Consider the following 25,000-nt stretch of genomic DNA (forward strand, 5'->3'; position numbering starts at 1 on the left):
CTATGTCACTGAATAGTTTTTCTCCTCCTGACATACGTAAAAAACAATCTCTTTCCCCTAATACTCTTTCTGAATTATGCGCAGGTTCAACATCATCCATTTAATCATTCGGAGTAACGAAATGTAATATTTGTGTTACCTGAATTGCCGTGGCATCGCCATCAGGTCCGATTTATCGATATTCATTTTCATTCATATCACTGTTATCACTAAAATTATCTTCGTTGATACATTATTCACTCATTAAAAATTCACCTGCACCTCTACTCAAGTATTCTGTGTCACTTTTTTTCGCCCATATTCAGCTCAGTTTCAGTATACCCGATATTCATTCCCGCCATGTTTACGAACGAAACAGCTGACCCGCACTAGTGGAAGTTCAAGACCGTTGTCTAGGCAACGTCAAGACAGATTATCACTCTTCCTTTATTCCCTTAGACATGTAGATTGCACTGCGTGTTCACAAATGCCTTATAAGACTTGAGAATCATTAATATGCTAAAGCTGGAAGTGATGTCGGAAAAATGTAAAAGCCCTTTCCTCCATTTCGTAATTTTAATACTAAGGCTGTGAACTTCTTCAACTCCGGTAGTCAGGAAAGCGAGTTGATCCTCTACGCATAATTTACTGCCATGGAAACCCGAAAGATTGTACCTTTATTACGAGCAAACTGCTAATGTGCCAATTTTCAATTCTGATTTGGCTTACATTGTGCTAATAGCAAAGGCATTAGGCCTTTAGCATATTAATGATTCTCATGTCTAATTAAGTTCCTTAAATAACGACTATACATCATGTTAATGTTTTAAATTATAAGAATTTTTAGATTATGTCATAACTAAACAGGTACCTGTTTTGGTATTGAGGCAATAATAAGGCTGATGATGCCATTTAGAAGGGGCAAAATATGTCAACTGATTGTATTGAATAGGTGTAAAATAATACGTAATAAAATTTTACACATTTAAAAGAAGTTACTTTCAATACAATTTCGAAAACAATGAATTTTATAACTTGCAACTACCACTCTACCGACTAAGTGCGGAGGTTATGGATAGTGGAAGCCTTTAGTTACCACCCCTCCAAGGGCCTCCATGGCCTGTACGCAACGACACTTGGAACTGTCTCTAACACTAATTGCTCCATCATCGTGTTTACTCTTATGTTTTGTCTGCAAGACTATGGTAAGCCACACACAATTGAGCCATGCTGACGGACTGAATTATTTTTTTCTTTCACCTCTGAAAATGCTATATCATCATTCACCAATACTATTCTGTGTAGACAACACCCTGGACATCTATATATTTAAAATACTAGGCTGATTTTTGTTGCAGCAAGTTTGAGAGAACAGCTGAACCGACTGACCTCAAAGCACTCTCACAAAAGCTCTTGGCCTGTAGATTCGCACAGTGTCTTTAAAAACATAAATATTTCTTGCCATATATTTTTAAATTATTAAATAATAATAATAATAATAATAATAATAATAATAATAATAATAATAATAATAATAATGGTGTATGGCCTCCAGAAAGGCCTGGTGCAAGTCTTTTGATCTGAGGCCCGTAGGCGACCTGCACATCGTGATGAGGACGAAATGATGTAGAAGACCGGCACATACACCCAGTTCCCGTGCCAGGGGAATTAACCAATTATGGTTAAAATTCCCCACCCTGCTGGGAATCAAACCTGGGACCCCTGTGACCAAAGGCCAACACGCTAACCATTTAGCCTTGGAGCCAGACAAAATATTAAAGAAAATGTAGCATTCTGATTGGCCAAGCACTTGCCAGTACTTCAAGGACATTTGGACTATGGGAGTGCTTAGGCATACGATGCAAGTGGTGAGGTGGAAGGGAGAAAACACGCATGCTGCTTCAGTCTATGTTGTGTTAAAGAGAGTCGCTTAGTTGAGAAGAAGTTATTCAGTGCAATGTTATTGTCTCTTTGTAGTTCTCCCTATATTTGCTAGCTTAAAGTGATGTCAGAAAAATGTAAAAGCCCTTTCCTCCATGTTGTAATTTTAATAACTAAGGCTGTGAACTTCTTCAACTCCGGTAGTCAGGAAAGTGAGTCGAACCTCCATGCATAATTTACTGCCACGGAAACCCGAAAGATTGTACCTTTATTACGAGCAAACTGCTAATGTGCCAATTTTCAATTCTGATTTGGCCAACATTGTGCTAATAACAAACCAGGAGCCCAGTGCACTGTACATTCAAAATAGGCATAGATCCGTAATCCCTCCATCAGATAAAACACTTCCATTTTCTTTTACACAGCACCAATTTTCAATTCAGTTGGGATTTTGTATCATGATCAACAAAGCTCAAGAAGAAACACTGGAACGTGCAGGTTTCACTTTACCTCACCTAGTTTTCAGCCATGGCATATGTTGCAATGACAAGAGTGTAAACTCTTGATGTCCTTAAAGTTGCATAATGCCTAAAAATAATTGTACAAAGAATGCCTTATATATGGAAATCCTTCACTATTACCTGATTGACCGTCATGTTTTGATGGGTTTTGGCTATTTAATATAAAAACTTCAGCAGACACATGCAGATGTTTGATTGATACAATATTTTTTAAACTTCAATTCCCTCTCCGGTATAATTTACTTTATTTGGTTTGCCAATTTATTCTGCTGAGCCATTCTTTATTTTATTTTAGAAGCAGCAGATAAGAACACATAGAAATTCTTTGTAATCACCAGCAATAAAAGAAGTTAACGTTAATGTTTTTACTAGAATTTTCATTATACCACCTACATCCTATTACAGTTTTAACTCTGAAATAACTGCAGAAATAAATATATCACCTTCTTTCCTTTGCTTTTATCTATGATGACTTCATCTGCCTTGGAAGTGTGAGTATGAGTTGAAGAAGCAGATTCAGATGCAGGGAACGCAGGAGGGTAACCAAATTCTTCCATCTCCCTCTTCAGTTTATCAGCACAGGCCTTAATAGGCATCCCTGTACAATGGAAGCCAAATGGAAACAGAACACGTTTCCCTTTCAACCGTTTATAGCGGACAGCAAACTGTAATCAGAAAAATTGCAGTTCTAGATTAAGTTGCAAACAGTTTGAAAGAAAAACATGCAATCATTATAGTAACTCAGAAAAATACACAAACACAGATATATAATTCCTTCACGAGCAAGAAATTTTATAATTATGCGTTGCGCAGCGGAGGGGTGCACCTGTTGCTCTGACATCGTGAGCGTTACTGACAAAGCGGCGGGAAATATCTAACAGCATACTCTCCCCACTCCTAATGGTCCCTCCTAAGCATAGCAGAAGCAAGGGGCCAGTCCTACCAACTGTTGATCTTCAGGAACAAAAATTCCGTTTATATTTGACCGACCTTCGTACATCCCAGTAACAACCGTAATTATACAGTTTTCAGAGAAGCTAGGGTGTTGTAGTTTTGTCTGGCAGGAGTTCTTTTACATGCCAGTAAATCTACCAACACAAGGCTGATGTATTTGGGCACATTCAAACACTCCCAGGCGGAACAAAGATCAAACCCACCAACTCGAGCTCAGAAGACTAGCATTCTACCGTCTAAACCACTTGGCCTGACTTCAAAATGAATAATAATAATAATAATAATAATAATAATAATAATAATAATAATAATAATAATAATAATAATAATAATAATAATAATAATAACAACAACAACAACAACAACAATGTACCTACGTCCCACGAACTACTTTTTAACAGTTTTCGGAGATGGTGAGGTGCCAGAACTTTGTCCCGCAGGAGTTCTTTTACGTACCAGTAAATCTACTGACATGAGTCTGACGTATTTGAGCACCTTCAAATACCACCGGACTGAGTCAGGATCGAACCTGCCATGTTGGGGTCAGAACGCCAGTGCCTTGACCGTCTGCACCAATCACCCTGGCAAATTAAAATGATACATTCAGTCTACAGATATAAGCAATTCCTTACAAATGACACAGTGCTTTAAGAAAGTTTCTTTCATTCCATACAAGTCAAAACTGATGGGGCTGACGGGCAAATAAACTTGTATCCTCGTTCTGAGGTTGTGCAGCTCTTTTCAGGCATGCTCCCAAAGGAGGTGAGCTGCGTGTACCATTTTTAAATGCATACCATCCCTCTTGCCAATCATAAATCTCTGGCAGTACCAGGAATCAAACCTGGACTAACAAGAACAGCAGCTAATAGTGCTAACCATTAAGCTATGGAGGCAGACAGCTTACAAGCTGAAAATGTCGAAAGCTGTGCGTGTAGAGGCGCGCGGCTGTGAGCTTGCATCCAGGAGATAGTAGGTTCGAATCCCACTATCGGCAGCCCTGAAAATGGTTTTCCGTGGTTTCCCATTTTCACAGCAGGCAAATGCTGGGGCTGTACCTTAATTAAGGCCACGGCCGCTTCCTTCCAACTCCCAGGCCTTTCCTATCCCCTCGTCGCCATAAGACCTATCTGTGTCGATGCGACGTACAGCCCCTAGCAAAAAAAAATAAATAAATAAAAATGTTGAAAAGCCCTGCGCCTCATACGTGAACATAAAGCTAGGTAAAGAATCTTACTGCTGAGCTGGTTCTAACAGAATATGATATAGTCTAAGTTTATCCTTATTTTACATTTGTTTAAAAAGAAACAGATTGCTGGCAAGTCAAATTTAAGATGTTTCTGGCAAGTCAAATATAAGATGTTTCTTCTTAAAGTTCAAAATTGCCGGGCTGAGTGGCTCAGACGGTTGCAGCCCTGGCCTTCTGACCCCAACATGGCAGGTTCGATCCCGGCTCAGTCTGGTGGTATTTGAAGGTGCTCAAATATGTCAGCCTTGTGTCGGTAGATTTACGGACACGAAAAAGAACTCCTGCGGGACATAATTCCGGCACCTCGGCGTCTCCAAAAACCGAAAAAGTAGTTAGTGAGACGTAAAGCCAATAGCATTATTATTGAAGTTAAAAATTTCTTTTTTTTGCTAGTTGCTTTACGTCGCATCGACACAGATAAGTCTTACGGCGACGATTTAAAAAAAAATTTAACTGAATCACACAAGCATTATAGAATGCAAGATTTCTCTAACCCATTCTGTATGAAGTACAGTATAAAATTTTTGTGAGAGGAATATTTCAGAATAATTAGGTAAGGATTTCTTTGGTGTCTGACATGACTTTGAATACATTGGGTTAAGATATAAGTAAGAGAAAAGAATTAATAAGTACAGTATTCTGACAACCATACATGCACAATTACAAAAATATAAATCAGGAGTGAAGAGGCTTTAGGTAGGAAGAACATGCAAACTGTAAGTAAAGTACGATAAAAGTGATATCACACTGAAACCAAATTATATCAAAACATTCCATTTCTTTGGAGAAAATAAGGTAACTTTCAATGCAATTCAAAAAATAGCTACAATTATGATCAACTATTGTATTCATTGTACAATCAAACCTTGATATCTCGAACCTCTGTTACTCGAATTTTCAGTATCTTGAAGTAACTTAAATTTCCCGGCCGTCTGTCCTATTCTTCACGCATATTTATTCCTCTATTACTCGAAATTTGGTTACACGAATTTCTTGATTTCTAGAAGCAAATGTTTCCTCCCTTAAAGCAAAGAAAACTAACTAAAAATATGTGCAACATTAACTGTGCAATACTGCATTTGTGGTTTGTGAGGAACAGCATAAAATGAATTTCATTGCAAAGCCTGTATTGCAGTTAGTAAAATGTTCCACCTTTACAATATTAATTATTTGTTTAATTAGCAATTAACAAATGTCGGGACAAGTTTCATCCTTCTTGGTGGACATTATCAGCTGAAATACTTAACATCAGTGTCTAAAGGCAATGCCTTGTCCATGCAACCATTCCTTTCTGTCCTCAGCTCCTCGTTTCATTTCATAATAAGAACCAAAATGGAGACTCCGTGCTAAGTCTTCAAGGAATTCTTTCCTCGACTGTTACATCCAGAGACTAAATGGAATGCATCCAGCAGTTTTGTACTCTTTGGTCTGAGAACAGATTCTTTGTAAAAAAAAAGACGACATAAATCAAGTTTAAGATTGTGGAAAATAATAAAAGCCAACACCTGTGTAACTATCAGATGAATTCTGTTTATCGGGTAGATTTTCAGGTTTGACACAACATTAGTGGCGACTGTGGACAGGACGTGAACAAAGCAGTAATTTGAAATAGATAAATTGACTAAATCGACAAAACTAATACGTGCTATGTTCACAAAAACATATGATGCAGTGATGGTGGAAACAGACCCCAACAAGATAAGAATGCATTTTGCTAACCTAGAACGACTAGCAAATGAACTGAACGATGCCGATGAGAAAATATTAGAAGTGGTTCTCGAAGACAGTGACTAAGAATGATACACAAATGAATATGAAAAAGTGAATGAATATCGTCATAAAGTAAATGAAGATCATCAGAGAATGGAGGGTGTTGTATAAACACAATGTACAAATGAAGGAAATCAAATATCGAGTTATGGTTTCATAGTTTTCTCACAGAAAAAACTTAAACGGCCAAAAATTTAACTTCAAAAATTTTCTGGAGGTTAGGGACTGGTTAGGGTTTTGGAGCCAGTTCTGTCAAATTCATGACAACTCGGAGATAGAAAAAGATGTCAATATTAGATCCAATGTACTGTTGAAGGAAGTAGAGCTAGGGAGGTGGTAAATAGTTTCCCTCCAACAGCTAAAAATTATGATAGTGCAGTTCAGTGTCTTAAAAATAGATTCGGAAGAGAAGTATTACTTGTAGAATTTTATGTTCATGAACTACTTGGACTTGTGATTCAAAATGTTTCTTCAACACAAAGACTGACCCCCCTACAGCTCTAGGATCGCTTAGAATCCCACCTTCGATCCCTTGAATCTCTGGGCATGACTACTGACAAGTACGCAGCATTCTCGTTTCCGTTAGTTGAGTCAGCTCTAACTGAAGACTTGCTGAGAATATGGCTTAGAAATTCTGTCCATTACCCTGTTAGTGACCCGACCAAGGATTAATACTGTGACCAACTCTCACGACTGACTTTTGATGTAGCCACAAAGACACATACAACATGCTGTCAACTTGCGTTCACTGATTTTTATTTACAATGAATTATTTACACATTAACCACACATAACCTAATCAACTGCCATCACAAATTTTTTAAATGCTATTTTGCTTAACGTCGCACCGACACAGATATGTCTTATGGTGACGATGGAATAGGAAAGGTCTAGGAAGTGGAAGGAAGCGGTCATGGCCTAATTGAGGTACAGCCCCGGCATTTGTCTGGTGTGAAAATGGGAAACCACTGAAAACCATCTTCAGGGCTGCCGACAGTGGGGCTTGAACCCACTATCTTCCGATTACTCGATACTGGCCGCACTTAAGCGACTGCAGGTATCGAGCTGGGTCATCACAAATAAAACACACACATCAACAAATCATCTTTAACAACTGCCTATCACGAAGCACATGGAGATTGCAACCTTGAAACAGTTGACTGCTTACAATAGCGTTGCTTGTTATAAATCTCATTCCGTATTGACGGTTATCACTTCACAAATAAAAAGTATTTATATGATCCTCCTTTTCAATACAAAAGTAAAGTTACATTAGCATGTCGGCCTAAATGCAACACGTGCTCACGAAAACAACTCCAACTAAACAACAACTCCATTCCACCATCAAGACTGCTCCGTTATATATGCCACCTGGCCAGGCTTCTAGAAGGATACGTCACAGCATATCTACTAGTCAATTCTAGAGTGCTTAATACATAGTTACGATTGAAAGAAGGGTTCTCCATAGTTCTCTTACCTAGTGTTATTCTGGATACTACAATGTGTTGCACAATAATGTAGTGGATTACACACCTTTTCTACAGGTAATAAATTATATACTATTCATTACAGGTTCATATATATACACAGCACCTGTTTCATGACAATCTCACAAATAATATGATCGCATCATCTGTACATACAACATAAATAATAATACTAAATGGATGTAAAAACTTCGTAGCCATACATCACAAATAATAATAATAATAATAATAATAATAATAATAATAATAATAATAATAATAATAATAATAATAATAATAATAATAATAATTCGAGCTTGAGACTTGCATTATTTACCCAAAGGTTAAAGAACATTGTTTTAATGTTATATCAGTCTATTACACTTGCATCACTTTATTCCTCAATAATGATGTGGAAGGTGAACAGAATGTAGCATTTCAATCAATCAATCAATCAATCAATCAATCAATCAATACTGATCTGCATTTAGGGCAGTCGCCCAGGTGGCAGATTCCCTCTCTGTTTCCTAGCCTTTTCCTAAATGATTTCAAAGAAATTGGAAATTTATTGAACATCTCCTTTGGTAAGTTATTCCAATCCCTAACTCCCCTTACTATAAATGAATATTTGCCCCAGTTTGTCCTCTTGAATTCCAACTTTATCTTCATATTGTGATCTTTCCTACTTTTATAAACGCCACTCAAACTTATTCGTCTACTAATGTCATTCCACACCATCTCTCCGCTGACAGCTCGGAACATACCACTTATTACATGTAATAAATATAATTTTGATCCGTATTGATGATATTTCATTAGAATAATAACAGTAAGTTATTATTCTAATCACATACAACTTAGTCGAGCAGCTTTCCTTCTTTCTCTCAATTCTTCCCAGCCCAAACTTTGCAACATTTTTGTAACGCTACTCTTTTGTCGGAAATCACCCAGAACAAATTGAGCTGCTTTTCTTGGATTTGTTCCAGTTCTTGAATCAGGTAATCCTGGTGAGGGTCCCATACACTGGAAGCATACTCTAGTTGGAGTCTTACCAGAGACTTATATGCCCTCTCCTTTACATCCTTACTACAACCCCTAAACACCCTCATAACCATGTGCAGAGATCTGTACACTTTATTTACAATCCCATTTATGTGATTACCCCAATGAAGATCTTTCCTTATATTAACATCTAGATACTTACAATGACCCCCAAAAGGAACTTTCACCCCATCAACGCAGTAATTAAAACTGAGAGGACTTTTCCTATTTGTGAAACTCACAACCTGACTTTTAACCCCGTTTATCAACATACCATTGCCTGCTGTCCAATTAACAACATTATCGAGGTCATTTTGCAGTTGCTCACAATCTTGTAACTTATTTATTACTCTGTACAGAATAACATCATCCACAAAAAGCCTTACCTCCGATTCCACTCCTTTCCTCATATCATTTATATATATAAGAAAACATAAAGGTCTAATAATACTGCCTTGAGGAATTCCCCTCTTAATTATTACAGGGTCAGATAAAGCTTCACCTACTCTAATTCTCTGAGATCTATTTTCTAGAAATATAGCAATCCATTCAGTCACTCTTTTGTCTAGTCCAATTGCACTCATTTTTACCAGTAGTCTCCCATGATCCACCCTATCAAATGCTTTAGACAGGTCAATCGCGACACAGTCCATTTGACCTCCCGAATCCAAGATATCTGCTAAATCTTGCTGGAATCCTACAAGTTGAGCTTCAGTGGAATAACCTTTCCTAAAACCGAACTGCCTTCTATCGAACCAGTTATTAATTTCACAAACATGTCTAATATAATCAGAAAGAATGCCTTCCCAAAGCTTACATACAATGCACGTCAAACTTACTGGCCTGTAATTTTCAGCATTATGTCTATCACCCTTTACTTTATACACAGGGCTTACTATATCAACTCTCCGTTCATCTGGTATTGCTCCTCTGACCAAACAATAATCAAATAAGTACTTCAGATATGGTACTATATCCCAACCCATTGTCTTTAGTATATCCCCAGAAATCTGATCAATTCCAGCCGCTTTTCTAGTTTTCAACTTTTGTATCTTATTGTAAATGTCATTGTCATCATATGTAAATTTTAATACTTTTTTGGCCTTAGTCTCCTCCTCTATCTGGACATTATCCTTGTAACCAACAATCTTTACATACCGCTGACTGAATACTTCTGCCTTTTGAAGATCCTCACATACACACTCTCCTTGTTCATTAATTATTCCTGGAATGTCCTTCTTGGAACCAGTTTCTGCCTTAAAATACCTATACATACCCTTCCATTTTTCACTAAAATTTGTATGACTGCCAATTATGCTTGCCATCATGTTATCCTTAGCTGCCTTCTTTGCTAGATTCAATGTTCTAGTAAGTTCCTTCAATTTCTCCTTACTTCCACAGCCATTTCTAACTCTATTTCTTTCCAGTCTGCACCTCCTTCTTAGTCTCTTTATTTCTCTATTATAATAAGGTGGGTCTTTACCATTCCTTACCACCCTTAAAGATACAAACCTGTTTTTGCATTCCTCAATAATTTCTTTAAACCCATCCCAGAGTCTATTTACATTTTTATTTACCATTTTCCACCGATCATAGTTACTTTTTAGAAACTGCCTCATACCTGCTTTATGCCATATGGTACTGCCTAATAGTCCTACTTTTAAGACCTTCCTTTCTATCACATTTATTTTTAACTACGACAAAAACAGCGCGTGTGGATAGACTGTATAGTGAACTTCGTAATTCAGTGATATTGTAGAGTAGAGGACTCATACATGAATAATTGTAGAACTGTGGTAGTGAGAAGTAACATTATGAGATATTACAAGAGAGAGCCATTTATTTATTTCTTTGCTGTGAAGGTGAGCCCTGACAAACTGTGCTTCAAATGAAAGTTATTTTGACCATACGAACTGTGAGCAGTAAGTGTCTAGATGAACTGTGCAGTGAAGTGTATTTCTCATTATCGTGATTTACGATAATAGACAGTGCTCCGAAGTATTTCTCATCGAAGTGAATGGTGATTATTTATGAAACAGTCATCAGTTCTAACAGTGCAAAATCAAATGGTGCACATTTTCAACCTAGTCAGTTGGACTTTCTTGTGTTAAAGCCACTCTTTTAATAACATGTCCGATTCGTTGGCTGAACGGTCAGCGTACTGGCCTTCAGTTCAGAGGGTCCCAGGTTCAATTCCCGGCCGGGTCTGGTATTTTAACCTTAATTGGTTAATTCCTACGGCACGGGGGCTGGATGTATGTGTTGTCTTCATCATCATTTCATCCTCATCACAATGTGCAGGTCGCCTACTGGCGTCGAATAGAAAGACCTGCACCTGGCGAGCCAAACCCGTCTTGGGATATCCCAGCACTAAAAGCCTTACGACATTTTTTTATTAATAACATGAGAAATCCTGACTCGAGACGACGGAGATCGGCGTAGAACGACGGAGATCAACGGAAATTTGGTACTACGAGGGACAGTTCCGGGGACGTGGTACTCCGGAACATCATGGTGCCTGCTGACAGCCGAGTTCCAGATTGCTGTTTGCAGAGCAGATTTTCGAGCTCAACGAGAAGGCGTATATCAGGTGATATCAGTGCTTTTTCCATTCAATTCTGACTTTGAGCAGAACTTTTATAAACAGTGTCATTACTGAAAAAAAAACATTAAAAGTTTACTTAATATTTTACTTGGAAAATTAACGTTTTACAATTCTTCAAGTCAAGACAGACTTTCAAATAACAGTGTGCTCTCATATATTCTCATCTATTGGAACTTTGAAATATCAATTGAGTGCATTATTCATAGTGGAAGTATATCATAAACTCTTAATACACAATATTTTCATAAGGTGTATAATAATTTACAAAGAGTAGGACGATACTCAGAACTTTATACAAGAACACTAGATTTGATTTCAAGTGTTTTCATATTTGAGTTTGATGTGTTCGCGAGAAGGAGTTGCCAAATTTACTTTATTCAATTCATGTAGAAAGTGTAATCTGAAATCGCAAGTGCCAATAGAAAGACTTTAGGATTTCTTATATACTTACAATATTCTTTATTATTAATTTATGCCATGAAAGTTATAATGGACATAACAGATTGAGAAAAGTATTATTCAGTTGAATTTCACTTGAATTTCGATATTCTGTTGTTGAAATCGGAATTTATTTTCTATTAAATATTTATGATTCGGCGTCATAATAGGGTGGCCTTCCAGAGATTGAATAAAGGAAAGAAAGATATAATATCTATTATTTCGCCTTGTGATCCTCCCTCTCTGTACCATCTCCTAAGGACTAGGCACCCCTCAGAAAGACCTCATGCTCTTTAAAATCAACTTTTCCTGGTACAATATATATTAAAGAAACGTAGATACCAACGGACTGGAACAGTCAGGATCTGAAAACATGATTCATGCTCTGTTTGGAGGAAATGAATCAAAAGAGTATCTACATTTTAATTATCAAATACAGTTGAGCAGTTTAGATGGCGGGTACACATTTAAGATCCCTGTATTGGATCAACCGATTACTTGTGGTACTGTCCCTAGAATCCAAAGTAGTCCTTGGATGAAAGAATTCGGAAAATATAGAATCTTTCTCTCTGATTCTGGAGAAGGGATGCCTGAAATTGAACTTCTTTTAGGAGCGGACACCTACGGAACACTTTTCACTGGAAGAATAAAAAACATGGGATGTGGACCAGTGGCAGTTGATATTCAACTTAGGTGGGTTGTTATGAGGAGGCTTACTCCAAACAGTCTCTTCGACTCGTCCAGCATGGTGGTAACTTCAATGTTGACTTTTAACACTGCAATCACTGATTTATGGAAGTTTGACGCCCTGGGAATTAGGGATCCTGATGAGAAGAGATCAAAGAAAGAAATAGAAATGGCTACCTTGGATCATTTTATGAAGACTGTCTCAATCGACGAGGATGGCCGTTACAAAGTCCATCTACCAGGGAATGAAGTATCTCAGGAGTTCCACGACAATTTGGAAATTGCTGAGAAGAGGTGCAGAACGACGACTAACAAACTGTTGAGTGGCAACAAGTATCAGGAATACAATGTCGTATTTCAGGATTGGCTTCAAGAAAGGGTGATTGAAGAGGTACCCTTTCAAGACATTGAAAATAAATGTCACTATTTACCTCACAGAAGTGTATTCACAGAAAATTCAACCACACCGTTAAGACCCATGCTTGATGCCTCTTGCCAAGGAAAGGAATGTCTATCTCTGAACAAGTGCCTAGAGAAAGGACCAAATCTGCTGAAACAAATTCCACCTATTCTGGTCAGGTTTCGTCGTCGTGAAACTGAGTAATTTCGGACATAAAAAGGGCCTTTCTGCAAATTTCTGTTGCTCCTTCAGGCAGAAATTTCTAGAGATTCCTATGGTGAGAGGATTCCTCCACGAAGAAATTAAAGATATTCCGACATCGACGAGTTTTATTTGAGCTCAAGTGCAGTCCATTCTTGTTGGGTGCAGTTCTTGATCTCCATTTTGAAAACAGCCCACCTGAACTGCAAGAAACAGCACAGCTGTTAAAGAGCTCATTCTATGTCGACAACTGCATAATGTCCCTCGATTCAGAGGAAGAAATGACCCAATTTGTTTAGAAATCCATGAAACTACTTTCAGGAGCCAGATTTGAACTACGTGGCTGGGAATAAACCTCAACGGGAAAAGATAGTACGTTTAAGAAGATTTCTCCTGTTCTTGGATTATTGTGGGACAAAGAAGAAGATATATTGTACTGTGATGTCAGACCTCAAAATGAGACTGGATGTGTTACATGAATAAAAATCTTGTCATCTGCTCAGAGGATTTTTGATCTCATTAGGTTTTCATGTCCTCTGACTCTATTCCCTAAACTTCTCATTCAGGATAGCTGGAATATGAAGATGGGGTGGGATGATCCACTGCCAGATGATGTACAGAAGTAGTTTAGAAAATGGGAAGTTCAAGTTTGGCGACTTTCTGAGTGAAAATACAGAGACATTTTGTAGTAAGCAGGTTTAAACAAACCTGGAGTCTACATACATTTTGTGATGCCAGCTAGAGTGCTAATACAAAGCTGTACCGTTATTGAAGAGATTGTTTCTGTTCAGCTGGTCATGGCAAAGACAACGGTTTCACCACTCAAGGAAATTTCAATGCCACGATTGAAACTCCTGGCATGTTGTATTGGTAGTTGAGTAGCAAGCTCAGTCAGAGAAAGTTCGAACATGAACATCTCCGAAATTTATTGGACGGACTCTTCAGCGGTATTATATTGGATCAAGAGAGATGAGTCATGGGGAGCATTTGTGAACAATCTAGTAAAGGGGATTAGATCTCTGATGAGACAAGAAGACTCGAGGCATGTTCCTGGGGAGCAGAATCCAGCTGACCTTCCATCTCGAGGCTGTTCCGTAGAAGCCCTTATAGACTCCAAATGGTGGGAGGGTCCTCACTGGTTGAAATTGGCAGAAGAGGAATGGCCGACATCAGAGGTTAATGTGGATGATGACACCATCAAACAAGAGAGAAGAAAAATATCTCCATCATTGATCAATTCCTCAGCGAAGGATAGAGGTGCCTGGTACCTAAGAAAATTTTCCAAGCTTTTTCAAATTGTCAGGCTCATAGGATGGATACTGCGATTCGTTGGAAAATAATTGAAATGTAGAAGTTGTGAAAGTGGGGGTGATCTCTCTGTTTCAGAACTAGCACAGGCTGAAAGAAGGCTCCTGCATCCTGTCCAGACTGGGGTTCTGGAGGAGACTGAAAGACGACGACTGAACTCCCTTTGCACCTTTGTGGACAAAGGCTGAAGAATAAAATTGTCCAAAGAGAAGATGAGGAAAATAATAGATATCACATTCTTCTGCCTTCCAGTCACAAACTTGTGGAGATTCTAAATCGAGACTACCACATAAAATATTCTCATGTGGGTGTTGAGGTGTTACTTAGAATATTAAGGGAAGAATACTGGATTATTTTAAGAGGTCGGAAGACAGTACGGAGTGTGATGACAAAATGTGTCAAATGTCGACGATGTGAATTAAAGAAAATTGATGTAGGTCCTGCACCATTGCCAAAAGATAGAGTGAAAGATTCATCAGTCTTTGAGGTCAGTGGGGTTAATCTTGCTGGGCCGTTGATTTTAAGGGGCGGAGAGAAAACTTGGATTTTGTTGTTTACTTGTGTTGTGTATCGAGCTGTACATATTGGTATGGTTTTAAACCTTTCCACAGAAGCATTTCTTCAAGGTCTTAGGAGATTTATTGCAAGGTGGGGAAGACCCAGAGTTATATTGGGACCAACTTCCCAGGCGCTATGAATTCCTTTGACTGGCATTTCAAGTAGGATCCAGTGGAAATTCATTCTACCCATGGCTGCTTGGTGGGGTGGATGGTAGGAGAGGATCATTCAAATGGTCAAGAAGTTGTTGCACAGGACATTGGGAAGAGCCTCTCTCACCTATGAAGAGGCTTTGACTGTCCAATGCGATGTGGAGTCTGTGGTAAATTTCTTTTTTTTTGCTAGTTGCTTTACGTCGCACCGACTCAGATAGGTCTTATGGCGATGATGGGACAGGAAATGGCTAGGAGTGGGAAGGAATCGGCCGTGGCCTTAATTAAGGTACAGCCCCAGCATTTGCCTGGTGTGAAAATGGGAAACCACGGAAAACCGTCTTCCGGGCTGCCGATAGTGGGGTTCGAACCTACTATCTCCCGAATACTGGACACTGGCCGCAATTAAGCGACTGCAGCTATCGAGCTCAGTGTGGTAAATTCTAGGCCTCTGACATACCTGTCTGAGGATCCAAGCGACTTAGTGCCATTGACTCCAGGAATGTTCCTGCAGGACAACCGGTCCATTGGAGGCCCTGATCTTGATTGCCTTGGCAAGACCGAAATTGGGAATGTATCTTCAAACATCATATTTATGAACATTCAACTGTCTGATATATGTACCAACACACATATTTATTGAGAAAAAATAAAAATTTCCCAAACATACCGGCCACCAAAAGGCACTGGCCTTTTAAGAAGGAAAGAAGAAAGATAATTCATATCAATAATAAATACATAACACAGATAGAATGTTCATAAAGGTATAAATCGCATCACTATGTAACTCAACACCTCTGGTATTCTTGCTCATTAACAGGCAAAACACACAACTTCTTGATGGACCGTTTTATGATACCGGAGTTTGTTCTCACAGTGGTGACTCGTACAACGTTGTCTTCACCAGAATGAGCCGACTCTATTATGCCCATTCACCATTGCAGAGGCGGTAGGTTGTCATCTTTGATGAACACAAGATCTCCAATTCGAAGATTAGGACATATCTCAGTCCACTTGTGGCAATGCTGCAGAGTGTTAATATTCCCTGCGCCATTGTTTCGATAAGTTCTGAGTCATCTTTTGAGATGTTACCATCTGGAAAGTTTGTTTATGGAATAGTGAATAAGATCATGATCAGGAAGTGCAGTAATTTGTTCTCCAATTAGGAAGAGAGATGGGGTTAAACAAGATAAGTCTGTAGGATCATCGATGAATCTTGTTAGAGGACGAGAATTCAGGCAGGCCTCTAATTGGGAAAAAAGGGTAGTTAATTCTTCAAAGGTAAGCACCGTGCTACCCATAGTTCTTCGCAGATGGTACTTGAAAGATTTCACCATGGACTCCCAAACTCCGCTGAAATGTGATGCTGATGGAGAGATGAAATGCCAGGCGATCCCCTTTGTGGTTGCAGTTCGACAATATTTCTTTCTTGATCAGAATCTTGCAGTTCTTTCAGATCTTTCGCAGCACCGAAGAAGTTAGTGCCATTGTCGCTACAGATATTTGATGGACATCTTCTGCGTGACGTGAAACGTCGCAGTACTGCCATGAATTCCATTGTAAGGTCGCAGACAACTTCCAAATGTACAGCTCTTGTGGTAAGGCAAGTGAAGATGGCAACGTAGGCCTTGCCTGTTTGTTTGCTTTGCAGTGTTCCAATTCTTATAAAAAATGGACCAGCATAGTCTACCCCCACGTTCAGGAATGGTCTTGCAGGGGTGATTCTTTCCTTGGGAAGATTTCCCATCTTCTGTTGATTTGTTGTTGATTTTAATTTGTAGCATGGCAAGCATGAATGAATGCACCCTTTAACAAATTGCCGAATCCTTGGAACCCAATATCTCCCACGTAACAATGATATCAGAAGTTGGGGTCCAGCATGGAGTAATCTTTGACATTCACTTAAAATAATAAGTTCCGTGAGGTGATGCTTGGGAGGTAATATAAGTTGATGTTTAACTTCATAAGAGATAGATGATGCATTGTACAGTCTTCCTTCAACACGAAGATAGCCATGTTGGTCCTGAGTCGGGCTTAAATTCCTAATTTTGGTAGATGAGTGAATGCTTTTTCCTTGCTCGAGGCATCAAATTTCTTCATGATAGGATATTGCTTGAACAATCTTGATACACACATTGAGGGCATTACTTATTTCTTGAGGCCTTAATAGGACGTGTCGCGTTCATCGGGTTTTCTCCTGCAGTTTGAAGCAAATCTGAGGCAATAGCTAATCATCCTGAATAGTCAGTTCCACAAAGATAATGTGTTCAGAAATGAGTCATTATGTTGCATAATAACAAGTTAATATACTTTGATCTGGGATCTTGTTAGGGTCGGGGGATAGTTTCTTGTTTCGGCCAAGCTGAGGGATCTAAGTATAGCCAGGCTGGACTATGCCACCACAGCATGTTGTTCTTGATGTCTGTTAGTTCAATGCCTCGCGAAACAAGATATGCTGGGTTATCCTGTGGTTTAACATGAGACCAGTGATTCGAGGGAGCAATTTCTTGAATTTCTGCAACCCTATTTGCTACAAACGTTTTCCATTTAGTGGGTCACGCATTTAACCATGCTAGTACAATCGTTGAGTCAGTCCAAAGCTGTATCTTAGCGAATGGCAGGTGTACGGAGGCAAGTGTTTTCTTCAGAAGATGGGAGAGCAGTAAGGCACCACACAATTCTCGTTGGGGAATGGAGACTTCCTTTAAAGGTGCGACTCTCGATTTTTTTTTTGCTAGTTGCTTTACGTCGCACCGACACAGATAGGTCTTATGGCAACGATGGGACAGGGAAGGGCTAGGAATGGGAAGGAGGCAGCTGTGGACTTAATTAAGGTACAACCCCGGCATTTGCCTGGTGTGAAAATTGGAAACCACGGAAAACCATTTTCAGGGCTGCCGACAGTGGGGTCCGAACCTACTCTCTCCCAAATACTGGATACTGGCCGCACTTAAGCAACTGCAGCTATCGAGCTCGGTGACTTTCGATTTTGCGCATAACAATCTGATAAGAACGTCACCTTTGTTGTTTACAGACCTCACGTAAATACAGGTACCATAAGCGTGATATGAAGCATCGCAGAAACCATGGAGGTCTATGGACTTGATTTTCCCTTCAGCAAGAATACACCTTGGGACCTTGATGCTGTTGAGCGTAGGGATCTGATCATATAATTTCAACCACATACGAAGCAAGCTTACTGCTAAAGGGTCATCCCATCCTGACCTTTCCTGCTAGAGACGTTGCATGAAAACCTTGAAGCTAATTACTACAGGACTTGTAAGTCCAACAGGTCGAAAAGTGAGGATATTGTTGAGAGCACCATTCTCTTTGTGAACGTCGTATCACTCTGCAAATTTGCATTACAGTATATTTGAAACTTGTCTGTGGATAGATGCAAAGTCAACCTTAAGGTCTTTACCATGTCACTAATGTTGTCAGTTAATGAGTGCTTAGTTTCTCATAAGCTTTCTGGGATGGAGTTCAGTAATTCAGGGCTATTGAAATACCATTTTCACAAAGGAAGCCCTGCACGACTGAGAAGCTGTTGTAACTCGATTCGCAGCTCCAGGGCTTCTTCTTAAGTATCTGCTCCACAAAGACAGTCATCAGCACAGAAGTTACGCTTAAGGATCACGGCCGCTCTCGGGAATTCGGACGCTTCTCAAGTGCTAATTGCTGGAGACATCTTGTGGACAGAAATGATGCTGCAGACGTGCCGTATGTGACAGTGTTAAGAGCATAAGTTTTTACATTATCTTGAGGATGTTCTGTCCATAGGATGCACTGTAAGTGTCGATGCTTAGGATGAACCATTATCTAGCGGTACATCTTTTCAATATCAGCGGTGAAGGCAATGTTGTGAGTGCGGAATTTCATAACTATTGAGCACAGATCTCCTTGAATTGTAGGCCCTACCATTAAGATATCGTTTAAGGCAATACCATTGTCGGTCCTTGCTGATCCGTTAAATATGTCTCTTGTTTTAGTAGTGCTGCTAGAATGCTTGATAACAGCGTGATGAGGCAGATAATATCTTCCTCCTTCTACGGGTTCTGACTGAAGTTCCGTCACGTGTCCAAGCGTCTGGTACTTTCTTATGAAGGTGATGTAATTTTGACGAAGGTCGTCTGGAGTTTGTAGTTTCCGTTCTAAGAGATGAAAACGTCGGCTAGCAATCTGCCTTGAGTTTCCAAGTTTCAACTCTCCCTTAATGGGTGGCTCTATGATGAATCTCCCAGTTTCATCTCTTCTTGTGGTGTCCTTGAAATGGGCCTCACATTCCTTTTCTTCAGACGAGTGTGTAACATGGTTCACTTCCTCGACGCTTCAGAACTTCTGAATTTGTATTTCTAATTTGAGGTCAGACCTGATGAAGAACGATTTGGTTGGTGTCTCGTCTTCCCTTTCTTGATTGAGTTGTGAATATTCTCCACTGAGAATCCATCCTAGCTGCGTGTTCTGTAGGCACAGGTATCCCTGTCGGCTTTCTCTTCCGGGTTTCAGGACCTATAAGAAAAACTGTGCACTAATCAGTAAATTGGTAGCATGAGGGATGTAAAAGCCAGGATCAGCGAGAGTGATGTCTTGTGGAATGTTCCAGTCCTTGTAATTGATATGTGAGACAGGTATATTGCCAGTTATTCTGGGAAGAACAATACATTCCATGTTGAAGTGATAATAGTCCTGCTGTGTTTGCTTAGGATGTGAGTTCATCAAAGGCTTGCAATGTTAGGTGCTGGTCTTTTCCTTTTTCGGTCGCAATTGTTGCACCATGTGTTTGGATATAAAGTTACTCTGCAAACTATTGTCCAATATGGCGTGAACTAAATGGAATCTTCCTTGACAGTCCTTGATCCTTACTAAAGCCGTACTTAAAAGTGTCCGATTCTTGGATGTGCTTCTTAGAGGATAATTAGATGATTGTTGTGGATTGTTGTTTTGATTTGCAGGAGATGATATACGATCAGTCTCATGATGCAGCAACGTATGGTGATATTTGTTACATAATCTGCATGATGTTTTTGATGTACATGCCTTCCAAGTGTGGGATGAGCTCAGGCAATTGCTGCATAGATTTTTATCCTTTACCATTTTGAACCTTTCATCACAGTCTAATTTAAGAAAATCTAAGCACCTATAAAGCTGATGTTCACCTGAACAGATGCAACATTGTCTTGACATGGTAATATAACTGCTGAGCTGCAATTTTTGATCTTTAACTTGTCTGATGGTTTTGCGATAAACTGGGAGAGCGGTAGGAGGCACAAAGTTGCAATGTCTGACGTCTCTCCAAGAACTTAACAAGTTCTTTAAACTCTACAGTTTTGAGATGAGAATGTTTATTTTCGAATTCTAGTCTCAATTTCTTATCCACTCATGATAGTATGAGCTTGTTTAGGAGAAGATCTAGAATGCTTATCTTAGTATCTAGTGCGTTCAGCGCATCAATGGTACCTTGGAATTTATTTACGAGTTGGCGTATCTCTGTTTCGGCTGACCATATTTTAAGTAAACTCTTTCAAGATTAAAATTATTGTGTCCACCTTTTCAATACAAATATGTATTTTTAGTGGTTAAATTCTACATGAATGAAACACACCAGTTAGGGACATGTTTCGCCTTAGTTATGGGCATCTTCAGCCTATATTAATCCTAAGGTCAAGAATTAAAAATGTAAATATTGGAACTTATAGTAAACTAACTTAATACTAAATACAATTGTCTTATGCTATTTACACAGTTTACAATATGTACAGTATGTACAATAAGTGCATTAACCTTGCCAGAATTTATGAACAATGAATTACATTATTTACAATGACCAGACCTCCAAGTGCAGATTGGATTGATCACAACTTGAATTGGGGCTTCTCAATAGTACTGACTAGAATTTATCACTGTGTGAGTTGGGATTTCTTCAGCTGTTAGTCGCCTGAGTCATAAGGATTTTTACAACACCGGAATCTTGGATAAAATTGTTAATATTCAATTTATAGTCCACATGTAGTTGGAAATGAAATCCATTCAAACAAAGATAACATTTGGACCAAAAATAAAAGAAATTTATATAATTGTAAATTTAAGAGGGCTTTCTTTTGTACGATCCTTTAATTACATTTCTTCTCCAAATCTCGTTGACATTATTCTGAATTCTGTTCGTATTATGAACAATGAAATTTGTATTAACTTATTTTATAATGGCTAGTATTCCAATTGTGGATTGGATTGGTCAAGCGTGAATAGGGGTTTCTCAAAATGTATTGACTAGAATTTATCACTGCGTGAGTTGGGGTTTCATCAGCAGATATGGTCGCCTGAGTCGTAAGAAATTTTATCAATACTGGAACCTTGGTTAAAGTCGTTCATGTTAGAGAAAAAAACGGGGAATTAGAATAATGAATGTGGAACCCAATACGGTAATAAAGTAGAGTGAGTGTTTATCGTATGAACTCACTTGTCTTGTCGACGTTAGCTGGGATCCATTTTTCTCTTTCTCTTATCCAGTTACAGACAACTCATATTCCTCCCAGATTGAATATGCACCAATGGGAAGTTTATCCACAAGAATGACGGAATATTTTTATTCCGAAAAAACAACGATTGAAATCAAGAATATGTATCCGACTTACATGCTTCAACCTTAGAACATAGCCATGCTTGTTTCTAAAGGAACATTCAAACTGTTTCAAACCCTAACATGAACGACTTTAATCAAGGTTCCAGTATTGTTAAAATTTCTTACGACTCAGGCGACCATATCTGCTGATGAAACCCCAACTCACGCAGTGATAAATTCTAGTCAATACATTTTGAGAAACCCCTATTCACGCTTGACCAATCCAATCCACAATTGGAATTCTAGTCATTATAAAATAAGTTCATACCAATTTCATTGTTCATAATACGAACAGAATTCAGAATAATGTCAACGAGATTTGGAGAAGAAATGTAATTAAAGCATCGTACAAAAGAAAGCCCTCTTAAATTTACAATTATATAAATTTCTTTTATTTTTGGTCCAAATGTTGTCTTTGTTTGAATGGATTTCATTTCCAACTACATGTGGACTATAAATTGAATATTAACAATTTTATCCAAGATTCCGGTGTTGTAAAAATCTTATGACTCAGGCGACTAACAGCTGAAGATCCGGTGTTGTAAAAATTCTTATGACTCAGGCGACTAACAGCTGAAGAAACCCCAACTCACGCAGTGATAAATTCTAGTCAATACTATTGAGAAGCCCCAATTCAAGTTGTGATCAATCCAATCTGCACTTGGAGGTCTGGTCATTGTAAATAATGTAATTCATTGTTCATAAATTCTGGCAAGGTTAATGCACTTATTGTACATACTGTACATATTGTAAACTGTGTAAATAGCATAAGACAATTGTATTTAGTATTAAGTTAGTTTACTATAAGTTCCAATGTTTATATTTTTAATTCTTGACCTTAGGATTAATATAGGTTGAAGATGCCCATAACTAGGGCGAAACATGTCCCTAACTGGTGTGTTTCATTCATATAGAATTTAACCACTAAAAATACATATTTGTATTGAAAAGGTGGACACAATAATTTTAATTACTTATTGTATCTTCAATATGGAACAAAATGAGATTAGTTACTTGTAATTGTGACTGTATTTTACCCAGTGATTCCAGGATCTGTTTTAATATAGTCAACAACTATTAATTTGGGTGAGTGATACCTGCTCACGAGAAGGTCATAAGCTACAGTAAAATTGGAATCTGAAATGCCAATATTCCTAATAACATTCTTTGATCTTCCTTTAAGCAAGGATAACATATAATGACACTTCCCAACATTTGACAGATCATTGTTATTAACTATCAGGTTCTGAAAGGTGTCCCTGAAGTGAAGCCAAGTTGTTACTGTGCCGTCAAATGTAGGCCACTTGATTTCTGGCAATTTTATATGCCTTCCTACATCATTGGATGAAAGAGAACGTACTTCATCAGCTAAATGTGAAGTCTGGGAAATGATAGCCTTTCTAAGCTTAGCTTCCAGAAGATCACTATTATTTTCAAATTCCTGGCTGTAATCGATATGTGAATCGATATTTTTGTCATCACTTAGCTCGAGTTCAGTTTTACTTCGATTAAAATTGTGTTTGCCGTATCAAGTTCAGAGATCACAAAGCTTTGTATGTGTGTTAAACCGGCTTTAAGAACGGATCTTTTCTTCATTAGAGCTTTATTTGTATCGCGATCCATGTTGCATTTGTAGAGATTAATATTTATGAACGACTGGTGTCGTCTTTACGTTTCGATTCCATCTAATTTACGCCTTCTAAATTATGCAGCACGAATGTAACCGAGTTGGAATTTCCGTGCCATGGATATTAGTTCTCATAAGGCACACTAGATGACACTACCTGTTATTATAACGATGTGTGATCCGTTGTTTTGTACAGGTCACTTATTCTCTTTGGTACAGGTTAGTTTGTAAATGCTACGGTAGATATCATCAAAATATCCAAAGCAAAGCATTAAAAACACACAAAAATCAACATGTTTCACAAAGCTGATGCAGTAAGTAATAGTATTTCAGTAGATTATATCCTTTGATACCATGAAAATACCAAAACATGCCGGGTTTATGGAGTTTGCCGTTGAAATCCATATCCTGGCCGGAGGACCAATATTGGGAATGTATCTTCAAACACCATATTTATTAATATTCAACTGTTTTATATATGTATCAAAACGCATATTTACGAGAAATAATAAAAATTTCCGAAACAACGAACCTCAAAAAACGAGTCAATTACCTGCAGCATTTACGGGAGGAATTGAGGAAAAGATTCTGTGATGATTACCTGAGCCTTTTAGTACAGCCACAAGTTAAAGAAAAGTGTCGAAGAACGCTGAAGATTGATGACGTGTTACTAGGCTCTGATCAGAAGAAAAGACTCGATTGGCCTTTGGGTAAAGTGATCGAGATGTTTACTGGTAAAGATGGTAATATAAGAGTAGTTTGAGTGCAGAATGCTGGACGGGACATGATCAGGACAATTCAACATTTGAAACCCCTGAAGATGACTTCATCGCAGAATACCTTACCAGTGGAAAATGGAGATAATGAGCATGAAAGTGTTGTTTCTGTTGTAAAAAAAGAACATACATACATACATACATACATTATCATTATAGACTGTTATGCCCTTCAGCATTCAGTCTGCAAGCCTCTGTGAATTAACTAAACGTCGCCACAATCCTCGATTCGCAACTAGAGTTGTGGCCTCATTTAGTTCTATACCTCTCATCTTCAAATCGTTAGAAACCGAGTCTAACTACCGCCGTCTTGGTCTCCCTCTACTTCTCTTACCCTCCATAGCAGAGTCCATTATTCTCCATCCTTCTCCAATCGCCTCACATGACCCCACCACCGAAGCCGGTTAATGTGTACAGCTTCATCCATTGAGTTCATTCCTAAATTAGCCTTTATCTCTTCATTCCGAGTACCCTCCTGCCATTGTTCCCACCTGTTTGTACCAGCAATTATTCTCGCTACTTTCATGTCTGTTACTTCTAACTTATGAATAAGATATCCTGAGTCCACCCAGCTTTTGCTCCCGTAAAGCAAAGTTGGTCTGAAAACAGACCGATGTAAAGATAGTTTTGTCTGGGAGCTGACTTCCTTCTGACAGAATACTGCTGATCGCAACTGCGAGCTCACTGCATTAGCTTTACTACATCTTGATTCAATCTCACTTACTATATTACCATCCTGGGAAAACACACAACCTAAATACTTGAAATTAT

At 38.6% G+C, this 25,000-nt stretch overlaps 1 protein-coding gene across 1 annotated transcript in view; it reads right to left on the bottom strand.

The window, feature by feature from the left end:
* LeuRS (Leucyl-tRNA synthetase) overlaps positions 1 to 25,000 on the bottom strand; it is a 427,288-nt gene that overhangs the window by 348,475 nt on the left and 53,813 nt on the right. The window contains exon 3 of the mRNA XM_067142663.2: positions 2,825 to 3,046. Within this exon, the coding sequence (XP_066998764.2) occupies positions 2,825 to 3,046 (222 nt within the window). The remainder of the gene's footprint in view (positions 1 to 2,824; positions 3,047 to 25,000) is intronic.

Source organism: Anabrus simplex, chromosome 3 (assembly GCF_040414725.1).
Source record: "Anabrus simplex isolate iqAnaSimp1 chromosome 3, ASM4041472v1, whole genome shotgun sequence".
NCBI lineage: Eukaryota > Metazoa > Arthropoda > Insecta > Orthoptera > Tettigoniidae > Anabrus > Anabrus simplex.